The sequence below is a fragment of the Rhinopithecus bieti genome, unplaced genomic scaffold (assembly GCF_001698545.2).
Source record: "Rhinopithecus bieti isolate Rb0 unplaced genomic scaffold, ASM169854v2 scaffold_32081, whole genome shotgun sequence".
Lineage (NCBI taxonomy): Eukaryota > Metazoa > Chordata > Mammalia > Primates > Cercopithecidae > Rhinopithecus > Rhinopithecus bieti.
Genome location: NW_016814436.1, coordinates 1,810,358 through 1,829,299, shown reverse-complemented (window position 1 = coordinate 1,829,299; position 18,942 = coordinate 1,810,358). Strand labels below are relative to the sequence as shown.

Here is an 18,942-nt window from a genome sequence, read left to right as displayed (position 1 = left end):
GAGGTATCACTTGAACCCAAGAATCAGAGGCTGCAGTGAACTATGATCACACCACCACACTCCAGCTTGGGCAACAGAGCAAGACTCTGTCTTTAAAAAAATAAAAGAAAATATGTTAAGAGGATAAAACCACAGGGCTTATGGGGAAAAATGAGTAGGACGTAATGCTAAAAAAGTTTGTCAGTGACACATTAAAAAAAATAGGAACCTAATAATGATAGCAGTTTTACACATGTTAAATGATTATGAAATAGATAACACTACAGTAAATATGGCATTTTCTCTTGAGAAGACCTGAAGTTTGCTTGTGGAAGCAGGTGTCAGAAGTTGGAGCTTGTGAGTATTACTGTGAACTGGTGCATGGAGGGCTATCTGAAATCAGATGGCAGTTGTAACTCCAGATGTTGATGGTATAACCTATTAATACACTGTAAACTGAGGAGGCTGCTAGATACCTGTGGGTTTTGTATATTCTTGTGGCACTCGGTTTAGCTGGGGGAAGTTTTCTGTGTTCATTAGTGTTTCTCACAGACAAAATCATGCATAAGCAAACAGAATTCCCATTATGCTCACATTGTCCGCTTCTCTGTATCAATAGCATTGGAACAGATTTGCATTTTTAAAACAAGCATTACAGCAGAACTGACTGTAGTAGCTTCCCAGAAAAGGTCAATTTCTCCTAGACAGTACCCAAAAGTAGAAGTAAATAAATTCAGTGTAAAACATAAAGGCCTGCAGTACCATTAATATCCTTGAGAAAGTGGTAAGCATTATATAAATACATTTTTACATCCTTTATATATAGGTTACTATGTTCTGGGGAAGTAGAGTTATTGTCAGACTTCATGCAAATAACAGGAGTGTGGGGAATGTGTGGTCCTTGGCTGTATTTTGTGTTGATCAGGCTTGTGTATTATCTCTGAATCACCTGCTACTTCGGCATTCTTTCAGTAGTGCAGATGAGCCACCCTCAGCACCTTGAGCTTATATTAGCTTACAAACAGACTTGACTTCATAGGTGGAGCAGTATAAAATAACAATATGTTGTGTTTCTGTATTCACCCAGATCTCTTTTAAGATACTCTGTAAATGAATCCTGTATTACAAAAATAGATGTGAGCATGAATATATATGATGCTCGGAGAACGGGGTAGTCATAGAACCTGACTTTAAGCTGGGTGCGGTGGCTCACTCCTATAATCCCAGCACTTTGGGAGGCCAAGGTGGGCGGATCTTCTGCTTGAGCTCAGGAGTTCCAGACCAGCCTTGGCAACATGGTGAGACCCGTCTCTATCAAAAATTAAAAAATAAAAATAGCTGGGCACGGTGATGTGTGCCTGTATTCCCAGCTACTTGGGAGATTGAGGTGGGAGGATTGCTTGAGCCTGGGAGGTGGAGGCTGCAGTGAGCTGAGATTGCACCACTGCACTTCAGCCTGGGCAACAGAGTGAGACCCTGTCTCATTGAAAAAATAAAGAATCTTGAAGTGCAGTGGTGCAATCTCAGCTTACTGCAGCCTCCACCTCCCAGGCTCAAGCAATCCTCCCACCTCAATCTCCCAAGTAACTGGGACTACAGGCACACATCACCATGCCCAACTATTTTTATTTTTTAATTTTTGGGTGGATCACAAGGTCAGGAGATTGAGACCATCCTGGCTAACCCAGTGAAACCCCGTCTCTGCTAAAAAATACAAAAAACTAGCCGGGCAAGGTGGCGGGCACCTGTAGTCCCAGCTACTCGGGAGGCTGAGGCAGGAGAATGGCGTAAACCCGGGAGGCGGAGCTTGCAGTGAGCTGAGATCCGGCCACTGCACTCCAGCCTGGGTGACAGAGCGAGCCTCCATCTCAAAAAAAAACCAAAAAAAAAAAAAAAAAAAAAAAGAATCTGTGACTTTAACAGGTTGGGTAGACGAAAAAGGCTGGAGGGCCTATAGATGATCTTTTGGAGGGGTCTGTAAAACCCAGAAATTGCAATACAAATTTTTGTCATAAGTGCATGTTGAAGGGAAAGGGTCCTCAGCTTTCATCATGTTTCCAAAGGGACCTTTGATTGTGAAATGGTGGAGAAATGCTAATTTTTTAAAAAAAATCCATGGAATATATATTCCTACGGGTCATTTAGGGAAATTTAGAGTGATCTATAGTGGATGCTGGTCCATTGATTCCATACAGGGGAGCTATTATAGTTTCTTCAAGAAGCACTTCTGGCTGGCACCCTCAGCCACGCAGGAACGGGCTTCACCATTGAGTCAGCCTCACATGTCATCTTTGATGCTTCCTGTAAATTAGCCACATGAGTGGTGAGGGTCTTCCTTTCTAACAGGGGCCTATGCCTTTCCACTGTGTGTCTCATGCTACCCTTGACTTTATTTTTCAGATGGGAACAGCGAGAGCTGCCCAATGGACGCGTCTATTATGTTGACCACAATACCAAGACCACCACCTGGGAGCGGCCCCTTCCTCCGGGGTAAGTCATCACCTGAGAAGACCTGAGACTCTCGAACTGACACCATGAGTCACCCAATGGCTTCTTGAAATGGTCCCTTTCTGCAGAGGTAGCATAGCACAGTGACGTTTATTCTGGGTCACTTGATTGCTTTTCCTATCCACTTGCCTTAATATTGCTCCCATGTCTTAGGACATATTAGAATTATTAGAGGATCTCTGGGAAACAAAAGGCGCATGGGAGGCCAAGATAGAACGTTGATGCGTTTCACCGTACCCTGTGCCCAGCCTGTCCCTAAAGGCAGAGTGCTTCTCATTCGGCAGGGCTTTGTGAGAATGCCGCCAAGTTATCCAAAACCAAAGGATGAGAGAGGCTTCCAAGACAGGGAAGACTGTCCAAGTTCAAGGAGAAGGGATTTGGTTCCCTGTCTGCCAGGGACAGAAAGTTCTTTCCACATGTGTCTCCTGGTCCCGAGAGCTTTCAAAAGGGAATGTATTCTGCTTCAAGAAAGAATTACCTCCCAGTAAAGTAGCCATGAAGCGCTCCTGTATAAAATATACATACTTCCCCCTGCCCTGAGTTTGTGGAGGGAAAGGCTGTCGGAAGTGGGGACTCTCAGGAGAGCCCACGTGGCTTGTTTGGTTCAGCTGTCAGGAGTGTGCCACACACATCCCACCTCATCTTCTGGTCCCATAATTCTCCATGGATGGGCTGCTTTTAGCTCCAGTTTTCCAGTAGAATGCTTGAGTTTTCCTTTTTTCTGTACCTCCTGGAGGATGAAACTCATAACCTGTCATCATCAGTGCTCACTCTGTTTTCCACTTTGACTTGAAGTCAAATAAGTTACCAAAGTTAAACATGGACTTCTCAAATTAAATAAATAAATAAATAAGAATAAAAAATAAAAACAGGTTGAGCGTTTTGTTATGAAAATTATGAAAATGTTCTTATTATTATGGAAAATTTCAAATAGATATAGAGAGAATAATATTACAAACCCCCACATACTCAGCATTTAGCTTCAAAAATTATCAACTCCTAGCGGGTTTTGTTTCACCTGTACAAACTAGTCGGCACACTATGACGGCCTGTGGGCAAAAGCCAGCCCTCTGACTGTTCTTGTAAATAAGGTTTTATTGGAACACAGCCACACATATTTGTTGACTTATTGTTTTTGGCTGCTTTTGTACTTCATTGGCAGAGTTGAGTAATTGCAGCAGACTCTATGGCTTGCAAATCCTAAAATAATTACTTTGTGTGGCCCTTTATAGAAAAAATTTGCTAGCTCCTGATCTGTTACCCTCCACCCATCCCCCACGCCCTGATCTAGGTAATTCTGAAGCAACTCCCAAACACAAACACAAACACATCATTTTTCCGTATTTCAGTATATATTTCTAAAACATATTCTTGTATTAAAAGTAAAGCTCCAATATCATTAGCGGTATTTTGTTTATATTATCAAATACCCAGTCAATATTTGACTTTCTATAATTGTGTCACAAATTAAACACTGACTTTAACAGTATGTATTACACACTTGTACTTTGTGTACTTTATAACATGCACTTTAAAACAGCAGGAGCTCTGTGTACTGTGGCTTTTTTTTTTTTTTAGACGGAGTCTCGCTCTGTTGCCCAGGCTGGAGTGCAGTGGTGCGGTCTCCGGCTCACTGCAACCTCCACCTCCTGGATTCAAGTGATTCTCCTGTCTCAGCCTCCTGAGTAGCTGGGATTACAGGCGCCCACCACTATGCCCAACTGATTTTTTGTATTTTTAGTAGAGGCAGGGTTTCACCATTTTGACCAGGCTGGTCTTGAACTCCTGACCTTATGATTCGCCTGCCTTGGCCTCCCAAAGTGCTAGGATTACAGGCGTGAGACACCGCGCCCAGCCTACTGTGGCTTCTTCTTAACCTCACTGGTCTAGGAGGGACGTAGGCCTTGACCCAATGAGCATTTGCATGGAATTTAAGTAAAGATATTCAGTGATATCTTCTAAGGACGACTGGGGACTTGCTGTCCTCCAGGTGTTGAGGTGGGATACTACTAATCAAGCTGTCTTATTTCCAGGGTAGTTTTCGTGTTTTCCTGGGAGATGGCTCACCTGTACACCCTGCATAGCTTATTAGTTCTTCCTGAGTTTTAGATCAAGAACTTTGATCCTCTAGCTCTCATTTCTGCTCTGTAATCACAGGGGATCCAGAGAGAACAGAATGAATGCTTAAGCTTTCATTTCTCATTAATGGCAGAAGTCCTGCCTCCAGGGAAGTATTAACCATGATGAAAACAATTTTGAAACTACAGATGGAGCCATGATCTCTACAGACCTAGTCCCCGGGGAGCAAGATTGAACCAACAATTCACTTTATCATGGCCATCCCTGTATAGGAAACCCACAGGAAACTCGTATGAGAATGGGTCTTTCTATCCAGGAGCAATAAGTATTGGACCTAGTAGCTCAGGGTGAATGCAACCATTTGCTCATCAGTCACTCTTAAGCAATGCTCAGACCAGAGGTAAGCAAAGAGTGATCACTGCGAAACAGCAGGATTGAGGAGGCCTCACAGAGGGAAGTGGCTCCAACTCTTGCAGGAAGATGATCCAGGTTGGGGGGACAGTGAAGGTGGCTGCCTGCATGTGGGAATGGAAAGGATATGTTTGGGGAAGGATGCATGGGGCGGTTATGCTGGAGTGGAAGGGTTTTATGAAGTAAAGATGCTCAGAGTGTGCCCGGAGGGGCTCTGAGGTTTGGGGAAGATGCCCACTGGAGCCAAAGTGGGTGGAAGGGCTGACTGGGCCTCCAGTCACTGTTCTGCACAATATTTCAACTGAAATAAAGAGTGCAGTCGTGCTGCTTAGAAGAAGAAATTCACCACAGCAGAGCACTTCTAGTTAAACATGTGGCTTGAACATGTGTTCATTTCTGTTCTTCCTGAAAACCCACTAAAATAGTGATAAAGGTATTAAAAAGGCATAAACCTTCAACCGTAAAGGAATGGAGGAGGAGAAACAGCATATGGGAGATGTTAATCAAAGTTTAGTTTCTGGTAGATAAATGGCAGAGCCAAGAGAACTGAAACCCACACCTGCAGGATGAGGAATCCACCAAGAAGCTGGCTGATTTGCACCATGGGGCCCTGGAAAGCCTCAGCGTTTAGAGGCACCAAGGATGTGTGTGGAATGAGATTAAAACCTTGGCTGGGCACGGTGGCTCACGCCTGTAATCCCAGCACTTTGGGAGGCCGAGGCGGGTGGATCACGAGGTCAGGAGATTGAGACCATCCTGGCTAACACGGTGAAACCCCATCTCTGCTAAAAATACAAAAAGATTAGCCAGGCATGGTGGCACACACCTGTAGTCCCAGCTACTTGGGAGGCTGAGGCAGGAGAATTGCTTGAACCCGAGAGGTGGAGGTTGCAGTGAGCTGAGATTGCACCACTGCACTACAGCCTGGGCGACAGAGCGAGACTCCATCTCAAACAAACAAACAAACAAAAACCTCATTGGTTTGAGATCAGTGGGAAGATAAGTTGGAAGTTTGTGCAGGGAGTTAGATTCACACACACACACACACACACACACACAGCCTCATGCCTGCCTCTGACATTGAGAAGCTGCAGAGAGAGCGGGAGGACCAGGTCTGAGGACACAAACTATAGCTGAAGGCCGGGATGAACTCAGAAACGAGATTAAATGCAGATGGTATCTCCATTCCCCAGGCTGAAAATTGGAGGGTAGTTTTGTTTGTTTTTGCTGGGGAAAGTGGTCAGTCTAAGAGAAAGAAACGTAGATTGTGATATTTGGGAACCTTCTAGTGAAATAGCTGAGACTCTTCCTGGTCACTCTATAGTCTGTGGCCCCCAGCTGAGGATACAGAACTTAGTCAGTGTTTTAGTGGCTCACTGTTAAATGTGACTGAACACAGCTGGGCGTGGTGGCTCACACCTGTAATAGTAGAACTTCCAGAAGCCAAGGCGGGAGGAACACTCGAGTCCAGGAGTTCGAGACTAGCATAGGCAACATAGGGAGAACCAGTCTCTACGAAAAAGAAAATAATAATTTTTTTTTTGAGACAGAATTTTTGCTCTTGTTGCCCAGACTGGAGTGCAGTGGCACAATCTTGGCTCACTGCAACCTCCACCTCCCAGGTTCAAGTGATTCTCCTGCCTCAGCCTCCTAAGTAGTTGGGGTTATAGGCACATGCCACCATGCCCAGCTAATTTTTGCAATTTTTTTTTTTTCAGTAGAGATTAGTAGAGATGGGGTTTCACCATGTTGGCCTGGCCAGTTGGCTGGTCTCGAACTCCTGACATCAGGTGAGCCACCTGTTTCAGCCTCCCACAGTGCTGGGATTACAGACGTGAGCCACCATGCCTGGCCAAAACAAAAAAAATTTTAAATTAGCTGAGTGTGGTGATGCGCGCCTGTGTTCCCAGCTACTTGGGAGGCTGAGGTGGGAGAATCACTTGGGCCTGGAAGGTTGAGGCTGCAGTGAGCCGTGATTGTGCCACTGCACTCCAGCCTGGGTGACGGAGCAAGACCCTGTCTCAAAAAATGATAATAATAAATAAAAATAAATGTGACCAAACAGCCAAAGATTAGCAGACAGAAAAAAAGAGACTTGGTGAAAAGAGTATAGGAAGCTGAAAAACAACTTTGGAAAGGAAAATCAAATTATAATTGATATCCTCAAAGATTTGGAAGGAAATAATAGCATCTGTGCAACAAGAGCAGGAGGCCATGAAATGGACCAGGCAGAATAGCAAGAGCTTTTAGAAATTAATATATATGACAACAGAAATGAAAAATTCAGTAGAATTGTTGAAAGATAAATTTGGGCCAGGCACGGTGGCTCATGCCTGTAATCCCAGCACTTTGGGAGAGCGAGGCAGGTGGGTCACCTGAGGTCAGAAGTTCGAGACCAGCCTGGCCAACATGGTAAAACCCCATCTCTACCAAAAATACAAAAAATGTGCCAGGCGTGGTGGTGCATGCCTGTAATCCCAGCTACTCGGGAGGCTTAGGCAGGAGAATCGCTTGAACCCAGGAGGCGGAAGTTGCAGTGAGCCAAGATGACGCCATTGCACTCCAGCCTGGGGTGACAGAGTGAGACTCTGTCTCAAAAAAAAAAAGAAAAAAAAAATTTGGAGATAAGAAGATGAGAAGATGTGACCAAGGCATTCAACATCTGAAGAATAGTTCTTTAGCAAGAACTTGCTGAATAACAAGAAAGAACAGAGAAACAGGCAATAGGAAATGATTAGAAAAGAAAATTGCCAGGACTCAAGTATCCAGATTCAAACAGCTCACCACATGCCTAGCCCAGAGGATAAAAAAAGACTCACCCCAAGGCTCATCTGATTGAATTTCCAAGTGTCAAGAGACAGCCTCAGAACTTCCAGAGGGAAAAAACAGAGTACCTAGAAAGGGTCAGGAACCAAGAGTGCCATCCTTCTTCTCAACAGCTGTAGAGCAGGACCTTCACAACTCCGATGGAAAATGATTTCCTGCTGGGTGCAGTGGCTCAAACGTCTAATCCCAGCACTTTGGGAGGCCAAGGCAGAAGGATTGTTTGAGTCCAGCAGTTCAAGACCAGCCTGGGCAACATAGTGAGAACTGTCTTTTCGAAAACAAAAGAATTGGCTGGGCGCGAGTGGCTCGTAGCCTGTAATCCCAGCACTTTGGGAGGCCAAAGACGGGCGGATCACGAGGTCAGAGATCGAGGACCATCCTGGCTACACGGTGGAACCCCGTCTCTACTACAAAATACAAAAACTACGGGCGAGGTGGCGGGCCGCTGTAGTCCCAGCTACCTCGGAGGCTGAGGCAGGAAGGAATGGCGTAAACCGGGAGGCGGAGGTTGCAGTGAGCTGAGATCTGGCCACTGCACTCCAGTCCGGGCGGACAGAGCGAGACTCGCTCAAAAAAAAAAAAAAAAAAAAAAAAAAATTAGCCCAGCATGGTGGTGTGTGCTTGTAGTCCTAGCTATTTGGAGCTTGAGGTGGGAGGGATCACTGAACTGGAGGCTCAAGGCCTGCAGTAGAGCTATGATCATGCCATTGCATTCCAGCCTGGCAACAGAGCAAGACCCTTTTCAAACAAAAAAGAAAATTGATTCCTTGTCTAGAATCACTTTGAGTTATTTTAACATTTGAATGTGAGAGTAGAAATAAAGGGCATCTTCAGACATTCTGCGGCTTCAAAAAATTAACCTTGATGAATGCGGTTGGTCTGAAGCTACTCCAGATGATTTATCCACCCAAATCCCACCAGGAAGCCAAAGAAAGAAGAATGAATTGGGATGCGAGACACAGGGAACGTTAACCCCAAGGCCTGTCGAATCTCCCAGGAGGAGGAGAAGGAAGGCGAGTCAGGTCAAGGACACAGAGGCAGGTGTAAGGTGGAAACACAGCTGTCCAACGTCAGATAAGGGAGAGATGTGCCGGAGAGAGGAAGGCCGACTGCAGGGCACCTGTCCCGTCTGGAGAATCTGGGGATGCATCAGTGATAGGTTCTTGAAAACCACACAGGAAGGCAACGAAGGATCATTCTGTACCTCCGAGAAAAAAAGACAAAAAAGTTGTTATCAGAGTAAGGAAAGGGTATGAGCTTACAGTGATTCTACTCATTTCATAATCCAAACCCTGAATATTGATTTAATGGGTGATTTTTCCATACTGAGGGGACGAGGGGAGGAATAGCTGAGGGATGGAATACAATATCTACATTCCTTCATTCCTCATCTTGGTAGTGGAAAAGTCCATAAGCCGGATAGCAAATAGGGCCAAAAAAAACCAAAACAAAACAAAACAAAAACAAGAAATCAAATCCATGAGCCCAGGCTTGGTGGTGCACCCTGAGACTTACTGCAGCTTACTCCAGGAAGCTGAGGCTGGGAGGATAGCTCCAAGCCCCAGCAGTTCAAAGTCAGTTTGGGGAAATAGTGGCCCTGTGTATTAAAGAAAGACAAAAAGCAATGAAATAGACATGTTATTTAGAGACGACAGATGTACACATATACTAGTAGAAGCAATTTGAAAGTTGAATAGTGGTGTCCTTGGGGACGGAGTCAGCAATGGGCAAGAGAACGGTGGTATTTTCATTGTATTCTCTGCAGTCCGTGTTTGTGGTTTCCAAAACTAATAATTACATTATGGCTTCGGGCCAGGATCAGAGGCGGGTCACACCTGTAATCCCAGGCACTTTGGGAGGCTGAGGCGAGAGGATTGCTTGAGCCCAGGAGTTTGAGGGACTAGCCTGTAGCAGGCACGGGGAGACTCCCATGTCTACAACCATTTTTTTAAAAAAAAACTAGTTGAGTGTGGGTGGTGCATTCCTGTGGCAGCTACCTCAGGAGACTGAGGGTGGAGGATTGCGTTAAGGCCTGGGAAGTGATCTGCGAGTGAGCCATGGCCTTTAGCTGGGCATCGCAGCGCATGGGGTAGATCAAATTACGAGAAAAGTAGGAAGGTTCCAGATTTTTGGTGGAGTCTTGCGTACTTACTAAGGATTTTGACTCATAGGGCAGTGGAGAGTCAATTGAAGTGTTGTTGTTGTTGTTGTTGTTTTGAGGAAGGATCTTCACTCTGTTGCCCAGGCTGGAGTGCATGCAGCATAACATAGTTCCTGTAGGCCTTGACCTTCCAGGGCTTCAAGCAGTCCTCCCGCCTCAGACCGCCCAAGTAGCTGGGACCAAGGGCAAACACTCCCACCACCCCCAGCTAATTTTTAAAAAATATTTTGTTAAAAAAGGAAAAAAAAAAAAAAAAAATATATATATATATTTTTGTAGAGATGGGGTCCTCCCTCTGTTGCTTGGCTGGTCAATTGAAGTTTTTGAGCAGGAGTGAGTATGACCCAAGGGCTCAGTCTAGTGGGTTACTCTGATGGCTGTTTATAGGCTGGATGGAGTGGGGAGGTTAATTCCAGGGTAGGTGCAGTAGTCCAGGGGTGAGGTGATACAGATCTGGACATAGGAATGGAAAATGGAAAGCCAGGGGCAGGGAGACAGTGAAAAAGCAGTAGTCAGGCTGAGTGATTGACTGATAGCAGTGGGAATGATGTTGGCCTGGTTTCATCCCTGGGAGGAGAACTGACACGAGGAAACTGAGGAAAGACCTGGGTGTGGGGAGAGAGCTGTGGCATTCAATTGAATGGAGGGTGACAGCCAGTCATGAAGGTGAGGCACTCCAGCAGGCAGAATCCAGACAAAACCTGGGAACTGACTGTGGGTCCTAGGAACCACTTGAGGGAAAACCATTTTTAGGGAGGCCTTGAGTTAAAAAAAAAAATAATCATTGAGGCCAGGTGCAGTGGCTCACGCCTGTAATCTCAGCACTTTGGGAGGCTGAGGTGGGAGGATCGTTTGAGTCCAGGAGTTCAAGACCAGTCTCATGGTGAAACTCCATCTCCACTAAAAATATAAACAGTGAGACTCTGTTTCAAAACAAAACAAAACCAAAGACCGTACAACATGTTTTCATTGGCACCTTATATCAGGAGAGTTTCAGTTGCAGGTAACAAAAGTTGTTATCAAAGTTGGCTTAAATAATGAAGGCAATGTATTGGCTCATGTAACGGAAAATTCTAGATATCCTGATTCCAAGCGAAGCTTGGGCTACTCAACAATATCACCAAGGAATTGGCGTTTCTCCCATTTTTCTGCTCCACCATCCACTGGGTCAACTTCCTATTGTCTCTGGGTCCTAAATAGTAGCCAGTGGCCCCCAGGACCGCAGGCTTACTCAGTCATATTCAGAAAAGATGAACAACTGTTAGTTTTCCTAGATTTGCTAGCAGAAGTCCTGAGATTGGCTGTGGCTGGCTCAGCATACATCACATGTGCACTTCTGGTCCAGGCAACCATGCAGCTCTGAGGTTGGGAACAGAGTCAGCTTCCCCAGAACCACATGCATCCCCAAATTAGAAATTGAGAGCTAATGGCAAGGAGGGATTGGGTGCTGCGGAGGCAACCACAGATGTCTGCTATCGCCAGCTAAGCCCCAGCAGCCTCTGTGACAGGGCCTGCCCGGCTGTGCTAGGCATCCTGAGACTTTTCTAGAGTTGGGGGATGGGTGTGGGGTCGTCATTATATTCATTCTGAGGTTCCTGTTTCCAGCTGGGAAAAACGCACAGATCCCCGAGGCAGGTTTTACTATGTGGATCACAATACTAGGACCACCACCTGGCAGCCTCCGACCGCGGAGTACGTGCGCAACTATGAGCAGTGGCAGTCGCAGCGGAATCAGCTCCAGGGGGCCATGCAGCACTTCAGCCAAAGATTCCTCTACCAGGTGAGAGGGCAGGCGCTTGGCCTGAGGTGGGGGTGTCTCCCTGCACTTGCACATGTGCAGCCTCACCACGTTCTCTGTTGACCTGCTTGGTGAGCAGGGAAAACAGCGTCTGGCAACGTCAGCGCTCTGCCCCTGGAGATTTTACTCATCACAGTGAAATTCCTCAAATTCCAGCGTTCCTCACTCAGCAGCTCCGTGTCTAGCCTCTGTGTTTAAGAAATCAACATGTCTAAAACTGAGTTCCCCATCTTTCTTCCAAGACCGGCTTTCATTTCTGCACCCTTCATTCAAGTCCATTTTCCCTGACTTGTACCCTGAAGGTCAGCTTTAACTTCTCCCATCCCTCACCTTCCCAGATCAAAGCAATTACCAGGTAACATAGTGAGACCCCGTCTCTTAAAACAAACAAACAAACAAACTGCTACTGTTTTTTGTTAGATCTTTATTATCTGACAGATTCTCAAGGATGAAAGATCCTTGGGCTCATCTAGATCAGGGATTGGCAAATAATAGTCCATGGGCCAAGCTGGCCTGCCACTTCATTTTGTTAATTTAAGTTTCTTGAAACATAAGAACACCCAGCAGTTTACATATTAATGGTGGCTGCTTTCGTGGTACAGCGGTAGAGTTGAGTATCACAATAAAGACTGTATAACTCAGAAATCCTAAAGTAGCCTAAGCCTACTGTCTGACCCTTTGCAGAAAAAGTTTATCTTTAGTCTAGCTGAGCCTCCTATCTGATTCTTGATCATCTTCTGCCCCTTCCCATCTGAATTGCTAGAGCAGCCTCTAAGTTGTTCTCTCCATTGACCTTCTCTCTCTTCCAGTCCATCTGGCCTATTTCCTCCAGAGCAGTCTTCACATGTTACTGTCATTGCATCCATTTACTGGCTCAAAACCTTTTGTGGTCATTACCTAAAGAGTAAATTTAAATTTTCTTTTCTTTTTATTTTTTCTTTTTTGTTTTTTTTTTGAGATGGAGTCTTGCTCTGTTGCCCAGACTGGAGTGCAGTGGCACAGTCTCAGCTCACTGCAACTTTTGTCTCCCAGGTTCAAGCGATTCTCCTGCCCCAGCCTCCCAAGTAGCTGGGATTACAGGTGCCCGCCACTACACCTGGCTAATTTTTGTAGTTTTAGTGGAGATGGGGGTTTTACCATGTTGGCCAGGCTGGTCTTGAACTCCTGACCTCAAGTGACCTGCCCTCCTCAGCCTCCCAAAGTACTGGGATTACAAGCATGAGCCACCATTTCCGTCAACATTTAAATTTTCCCCTCCCCTCCCCTGCCCTCCCCTCCTCTGCCCTCCCCTCCCCTCTCCTCTCTTCTCTCTCTTTTCCTTTCTTTTCTTTTCTAGACGGAGTTTCGCTCTTGTTGCCTAAGCTGGAGTGCAGTGGCACAATCTCAGCTCACTGCAACCTCCACCTCCTAGGTTCAAGTGATTCTGCTGCCTCAGCCTCCCAAGTAGCTGGGATTACAGGTGCACACCACCATGCCTCGCTAATTTTTTGTATTTTTAGTAGAGATGGGGTTTCACCATGTTGGTCAGGCTGGTCTCAAACTCCTGACCTCAGGTAATCCTCCCACCTCAGCCTCCCAAAGTGCTGGGATTACAGGTGTGAGCCACCACGCCCGGCCCACATTTAAATTTTCTAGTCCAGAATTCTGGATGCTCTGGTTTCAAACTAACTGCCTGAACAGTCTCCCATACTGTGTCCCTTTGGGAACCCTCCCAGTTCCACCTGCTGGAGTCTCCATCCCATTAGAGGGTCCACAGTGACCTGGATTTGGGGAAGCCCAGCCGCACAGCCTCTTTGGTAGGGAGATGTGGGACTGCCAAGTTGGCGGAGTGTCTTTTCTCAGAGCACTTTAGGTGTGAAGGTTGGGATCTATAGCAGAACTAACACAGGGTATGATGGTGCATTCCAGGCTGGAAATGTTTTGAGCTGGGCCCCTGACATTTTTTTTTTTTTTTTGAGACAAGGTCTCATTCTGTGTCATCCAGGCTGGAATGCAGTGGCACGATCATGTTTATTGCAGCCTTGACCTCCTGGGCTGAAGCGATCCTCCCACCTCAGCCCCCTGAGGTAGCCGGGACTACAGGCATGCACCACTACACCTGGCTAATTTTTCGTATTTTTGGTAGAGATGGGGTTTTGCCATGTTGCCCAGGCTGGTCTTGAACTCCTGGGCTCAGGCGATCCACCTGCCTTGGCCTCCCAAAGTGCTGGGATTACAAGTGTGAGTCACCGCACCCAGCCAATAGATCCCTGACTTTTGATCATCAGCCATAAGTCACTGTAGCATCTCCCTTGGTTAGTTCTGTCTGTGGGGACGGATTGCTCATCATACAGGGAGGAAACCATGGAGGGCCTCAGTTTCCTTAGCAGGGGTGAGCAGAAAGTGTGGTGTTTGTCTTAGTAAGTTGCCTCCAGGGTTGATGGTCATGCCCGTCTCCAGCCAGGGCCCCGCTGTCTAGCCCAGTGCAGCACTGCACACTTTCTTGGGCCAGGCTTCCCACCCATGCCTGCCACACATGCCTGACATCCAATTCTGGCATGTTTCAGAGTTGGATGGAATCTCGTCTTTCACCACATTTCAGTGATTGCTCCTTTTGAGCTGGGCCCCAAAGATTTTGCCTGCCATTTTCTTGGGTGGCCGTGGCTGCAAAACTGGGAGGGTCTGGGGCATCTTTCTTCTTTGACCTATCTGTCCTTTGACTTAGAGACAAGGACATATTTTAGGAGTTTCACATGGTTTTTGTCTGCCTGATTATCCAACTTTTCTCATTAAAAAAAAAAAAAAAAATTGAACTGAGTATTGTGATGCACACTTGTAATCCCAGCAACTCGGAAGACTGGTGGGTGGGAGGATCGCTTGAGCCCAGGAGTCTGAGGCTGCAGTGACCTATGATCGTGCCACTGCACTCCAGCCTGGATGACAGTAAGATCCTGCCTCAATAAATGAATGAATAAAATAGATGCATTAAAGCAATTTTTTTTTCCCCTTAATAGCCACCAATTAGGTTCTGTAGGTTGATCAAGATGTTGGTGTGTGAAAGGGGAGGTTCCCAGATTCTGGAGCTCACATCTGCCTGGTCTTTTGGAGTCTTCCTTCCTTTTGCCTGCCTCTCTTAGCAGCGTTATTCTGGGTTTTTAGAGGTAGAACTTTGACTTGGAGGGTTCCCTAGAAGTAAAAACTGAATACTAAAAAATTGTTCTTTCTGAATACTCTAAAATGGTTTTCTCAGCCTCGCTGGGGATGTGGGAGGGTTCTGCATGGAGGTGGTGGTTACCTTTTCTCCATGAAACAAGACTCATATTGAAAAATGTGGCAGGAATCTTTCTTTGGTCTGCTTTCAATGTCTCTCTGTTGATTTTCCTCCCCCTCTGGTGTTGGTTTTCTCCTCTTGTTTGCTATGGTGCCATGTCCTGGTTACAAGTAAGAAGGGTTGCTTTCATATAGTTATTTTGGGGTTTGGCTTAGGCCCAGAGTTTGACTCGGAAGGCTTAAGATCCAATACTAGACTAGCGGCCTCCCCTCCTCCTCTTGCTGAGCTTCAACTGAGACCTTGTTCTTCTTTGCTGTACTGCAGAGACCATGAAATAGAGTTCAAAATGGAAATCAAGGGAATCCCAGATTGCAGTCTCCTGTAATTCCTTCCTGCTGTCTGCCTCAACACACACCTATTCCAGTTCCTCTAAATTCTGGTTCTTAGTTTTTCTGCCATGTTTCCCTTTCCCAACTCACGAATGTGCTAATGTTGCCCATGATCATCATGTATCTTTTCGTTTGCTTGTTTCACCCTTGCAGTTTCCTTTTGCCCTCTTGTGTCGTTTTCCTGCTAGGACCCACTGAAGATGCCCGGCACAGCCTTGCACATTGTGCTGTTGTGATGGGACCATCACATGGCCAGCAACTTCCGGGGCATCTCTCTCTGCAGTATTGAAACAGATTATTTTGACCGGGCACGGTGGCTCACGCCTGTAATCCCAGCACTTTGGGAGGCTGAGGCAGGCGAATCACTTGAGGTCGGGAGTTCGACACCATCCTGGCCAACGTGGTGAAACCCTGTCTCTACTAAAAATACAAAAGTTAGCTGGGCGTGGTGGTGGGCACCTGTAGTCCCAGCTACTTGGGAGGCTGAGGCAGGAGAATCGCTTGAACCCAGGAGGCAGAGGTTGCAGCAAGCTGAGATCGCACCACTGCACTCCAGCCTGGGCAACAGAGTGAGACTCCATCTCAAAAAAAAAAAAAAAAGGAAAAGAAACAGATTATTTTGTGACTCTTAGGGAGTGGAGTCCATTATTGAGAAACAGACAACTTGTTTCTTACTCTGCGGAGAGCCCCTTGCATTGAATTCTCAAGCACCTGGATTTTGTTCTGTGTCCGTCTGGTGCATCCTTAAAAAAAAAAAAAAAAAAAAAAGCCCGCCTTCCACGCTGCAACCTTTATGCCCTTCCCAGACCTTTCTTACCCTCAGCTGTATTTGCTAGCCATTCTTTATTTCTGAGTTTGTATCTTAAAATATTACTGGAACTTTGTGCTTAGTTCCCAAGGGACTTGAACTCTCATGAGCGCTCTGGCTCATGGCCTGCACCCCAGATCTCCCAACCCAGGGACCATTACGCGGGAAGAGGATTCCAGTGTTCTTTTCTGTTCCTAGTGATAGAGAACGTCCAGGATCTCCCTTCTGGCTACAGAGTCCTGCTTTCCCCAATCTACATCCTTTTCTGCTCCACGTAACACCTTGACATCTCTCATTTTAGGGGAATGTGGTAGAAGAGGAGGGGTAGCCGGTTGGTTCATTGGAGATGTGGGGTTTTTGGCTTTCGGTTTTCTGGCCATGATGCATAGTTTTATTTTTCATTTCTCCTTGTTCACTTCCTCCCTTCTGGCTTTCTTTCTTTTTCAACTTGTACTGTGTGCCCGAGGGAAGACGTATCCAAAATCATCAAGTACTTCAATTTAATAATAAGAAGTAAATTGTTGTGAGGATCAGCTCCCATTGATTCTGATTTTATCACGTTGGTGCAAAAGTAATTGTGGTTTTTGCTATGACTCCTTTTTTTTTTTTTTTTTTTTTTGAGACAGGGTCTCGCCCTGTCACCCAGGTTAGAGTGCAGTGGCGTGATCTCAGCTCGCTGCAACCTCTGCCTCCCGGGTTCAAACGATTCTCCTGCCTCAGCCTCCTGAGTAGCTGGGATTATAGGTGCCTGCCACTATGCCTGGCTAATTTTTGTATTTTTAGTAGAGACTAAAACATGGGTTTCCCCATGTTGGCCAGGCTGGTCTTGAACTCCTGACCTCAAGTGATCCATCTGCCTCTGACTCCCAAAGTGCCAGGTTTACAGGCCTGCGCCATGGCACCCAGCTGCCATGACTCTTAATGGCAAAAAACCACAATTACTTTTGCACCAACCTAATATGTGTTGTTTGTGTTTATCAGTCTCTGGTGTCTCTCCTTTTCCTATCTGCCTCCTCTTCTCCTTGATTCTTATAGGTGTGTGTGGTGGAGGGGTGCGGGGGGCGTTCTGATAGAATAATAATCAGGATACCAAGGAAATTTTTAAAAAAATACTTTAACAAAAGAGCCTACGTTGCATGAAGGCTGAGATTTTTTTTAAAAGGCAAGGATTCGGAAAAGGGCTGATCAGTATTTTCTGATCCTAGTTCAGTGCTAGTCAGGGATGCTGTCAGTAAGGACCTTTTTGGTCTGTTGATTTGTAGAATTAAGCAAAAGATGACCGTGCCCCCATGGAAGCCAGGTTGGTAACAGCTGGTTGTCGATTTCCCATGAGAGCCCTGAACACTTTACAGATGATCTACTTACTCCAAAACAAGACCTGAAGCAGCAAACACTTTTACACCAAATGCATCCTCTTGTAATGTTTTAAAATAACCTTTTCTATAGTCCTTCCTCTTTGCAAGGTCAGTGCTCTAGCTCAGCACTTACCAAGTGCCTTTGGCTTCATGATGTAGAGTACGTGTGTTTTCACATTTGTTCCCATGCCTCTGTTGCCAAATGTTTTTAACGTGTTAACTACAAAACAGAGTTGGATTTTATGAGATACTGTACCCTATCTCCCCCAACCCCCCAACACACAGACACACGCCCACATGACTTCTGTGAATTCGGGAGCTTTTTTTCAGTAATGATTCAATATGATTTGCGATGGAGAATTTTAGGCACAGCTCGAGATCAATGATAAGGGATCCTAAATCGAGGTGAGCTTCCCCCACCTCCGTGCACTTGCGTTCTGTGTGGGCAGGAGGCGCTGCCCTGAAAGGGGGCTCCGTCCTATCAAGGAGCCTATGGTTTCAAGACTTAAACATCTTTGTTGGAACTTGCTTGGAAGAGGGGCCTGTGTGCCACCTTGGAAAGAAAGTTTCTCTGTCCTTTCAGCTGGGGGTGGAGGGAGGGCTGTGGAAGGGGCTTGCTGGCAGCTGAGTTCCACCAATGTTTTCTCAAGCCGAGACTGAGCCCATTCATCCTCCTGCCCGTGTGTGGCTCCGGCACCCCCAGACGGGGCCAGCCCAGCAGCCTGAAGTCCGCATTTAGAACTTGATCCCCTCTTATAACGATCACATTTTAGTAAGTAAAATAAAAATGTTTCAGAAAGAAAAAAAAGAAAAGAAGAAAGAGTGGAACAATACTTGTTTTATTTAATGACCAGAAATTTTTGACAGCACCCCCCTTCCCTGCAGGATATGAGAACTCCTGGTCCACTGCAGTCCATCCCCAGGGACCTCGAAGCAGAATTTGGCTGAAGGGGATGCGGGGGGGATTCTAATGTAAACAGCAACCCTGAAATCCTGGAGCCGGTTCCCCCTTCTTTCCCCTGTCTCCCCTTCTGTCTTGCTGCCCCGCCCCCAGCCCCAACCCCCCACAGACACACACAGAACACTGAGCAACTTCAGGTTCAGGCAGGGGAGGAATAAAGGTGCTTTGTGAAGGGGAAGGAAAACATTCCTGGGAGAGGTGAGGGCTTGGGGCATGAATGTGCCCTCAGTCTGGGTGGACGCTGCACACCCAGATGGGAGGTTGGGGGGGACGCCGAGGTGGAGGGAGGAGGGCCAGGCCCCAGCCAGGAAGCTCTGGGCGTGGGCAGGGCTTGTGGGAATGATTTCATTGGAAAGGCCTGCGATATTTTTTCCCCTCCTGCGTGTGGTTCTTGGAGAAAGTTGGAGGTGGTGGTGA

The 18,942-nt window shown here is 46.4% G+C and overlaps 1 protein-coding gene across 3 annotated transcripts in view; it reads left to right on the top strand.

Annotated features, from left to right (window-relative positions):
- Positions 1-18,942, top strand: part of WWP2 (WW domain containing E3 ubiquitin protein ligase 2) — a 187,296-nt gene that overhangs the window by 151,305 nt on the left and 17,049 nt on the right. For all 3 annotated transcript variants that reach the window (XM_017850810.1, XM_017850812.1, XM_017850813.1), the window contains 2 exons: positions 2,380-2,469; positions 11,570-11,744. In XM_017850810.1, coding sequence (XP_017706299.1) covers positions 2,380-2,469; positions 11,570-11,744 — 265 coding nt within the window. The remainder of the gene's footprint in view (positions 1-2,379; positions 2,470-11,569; positions 11,745-18,942) is intronic.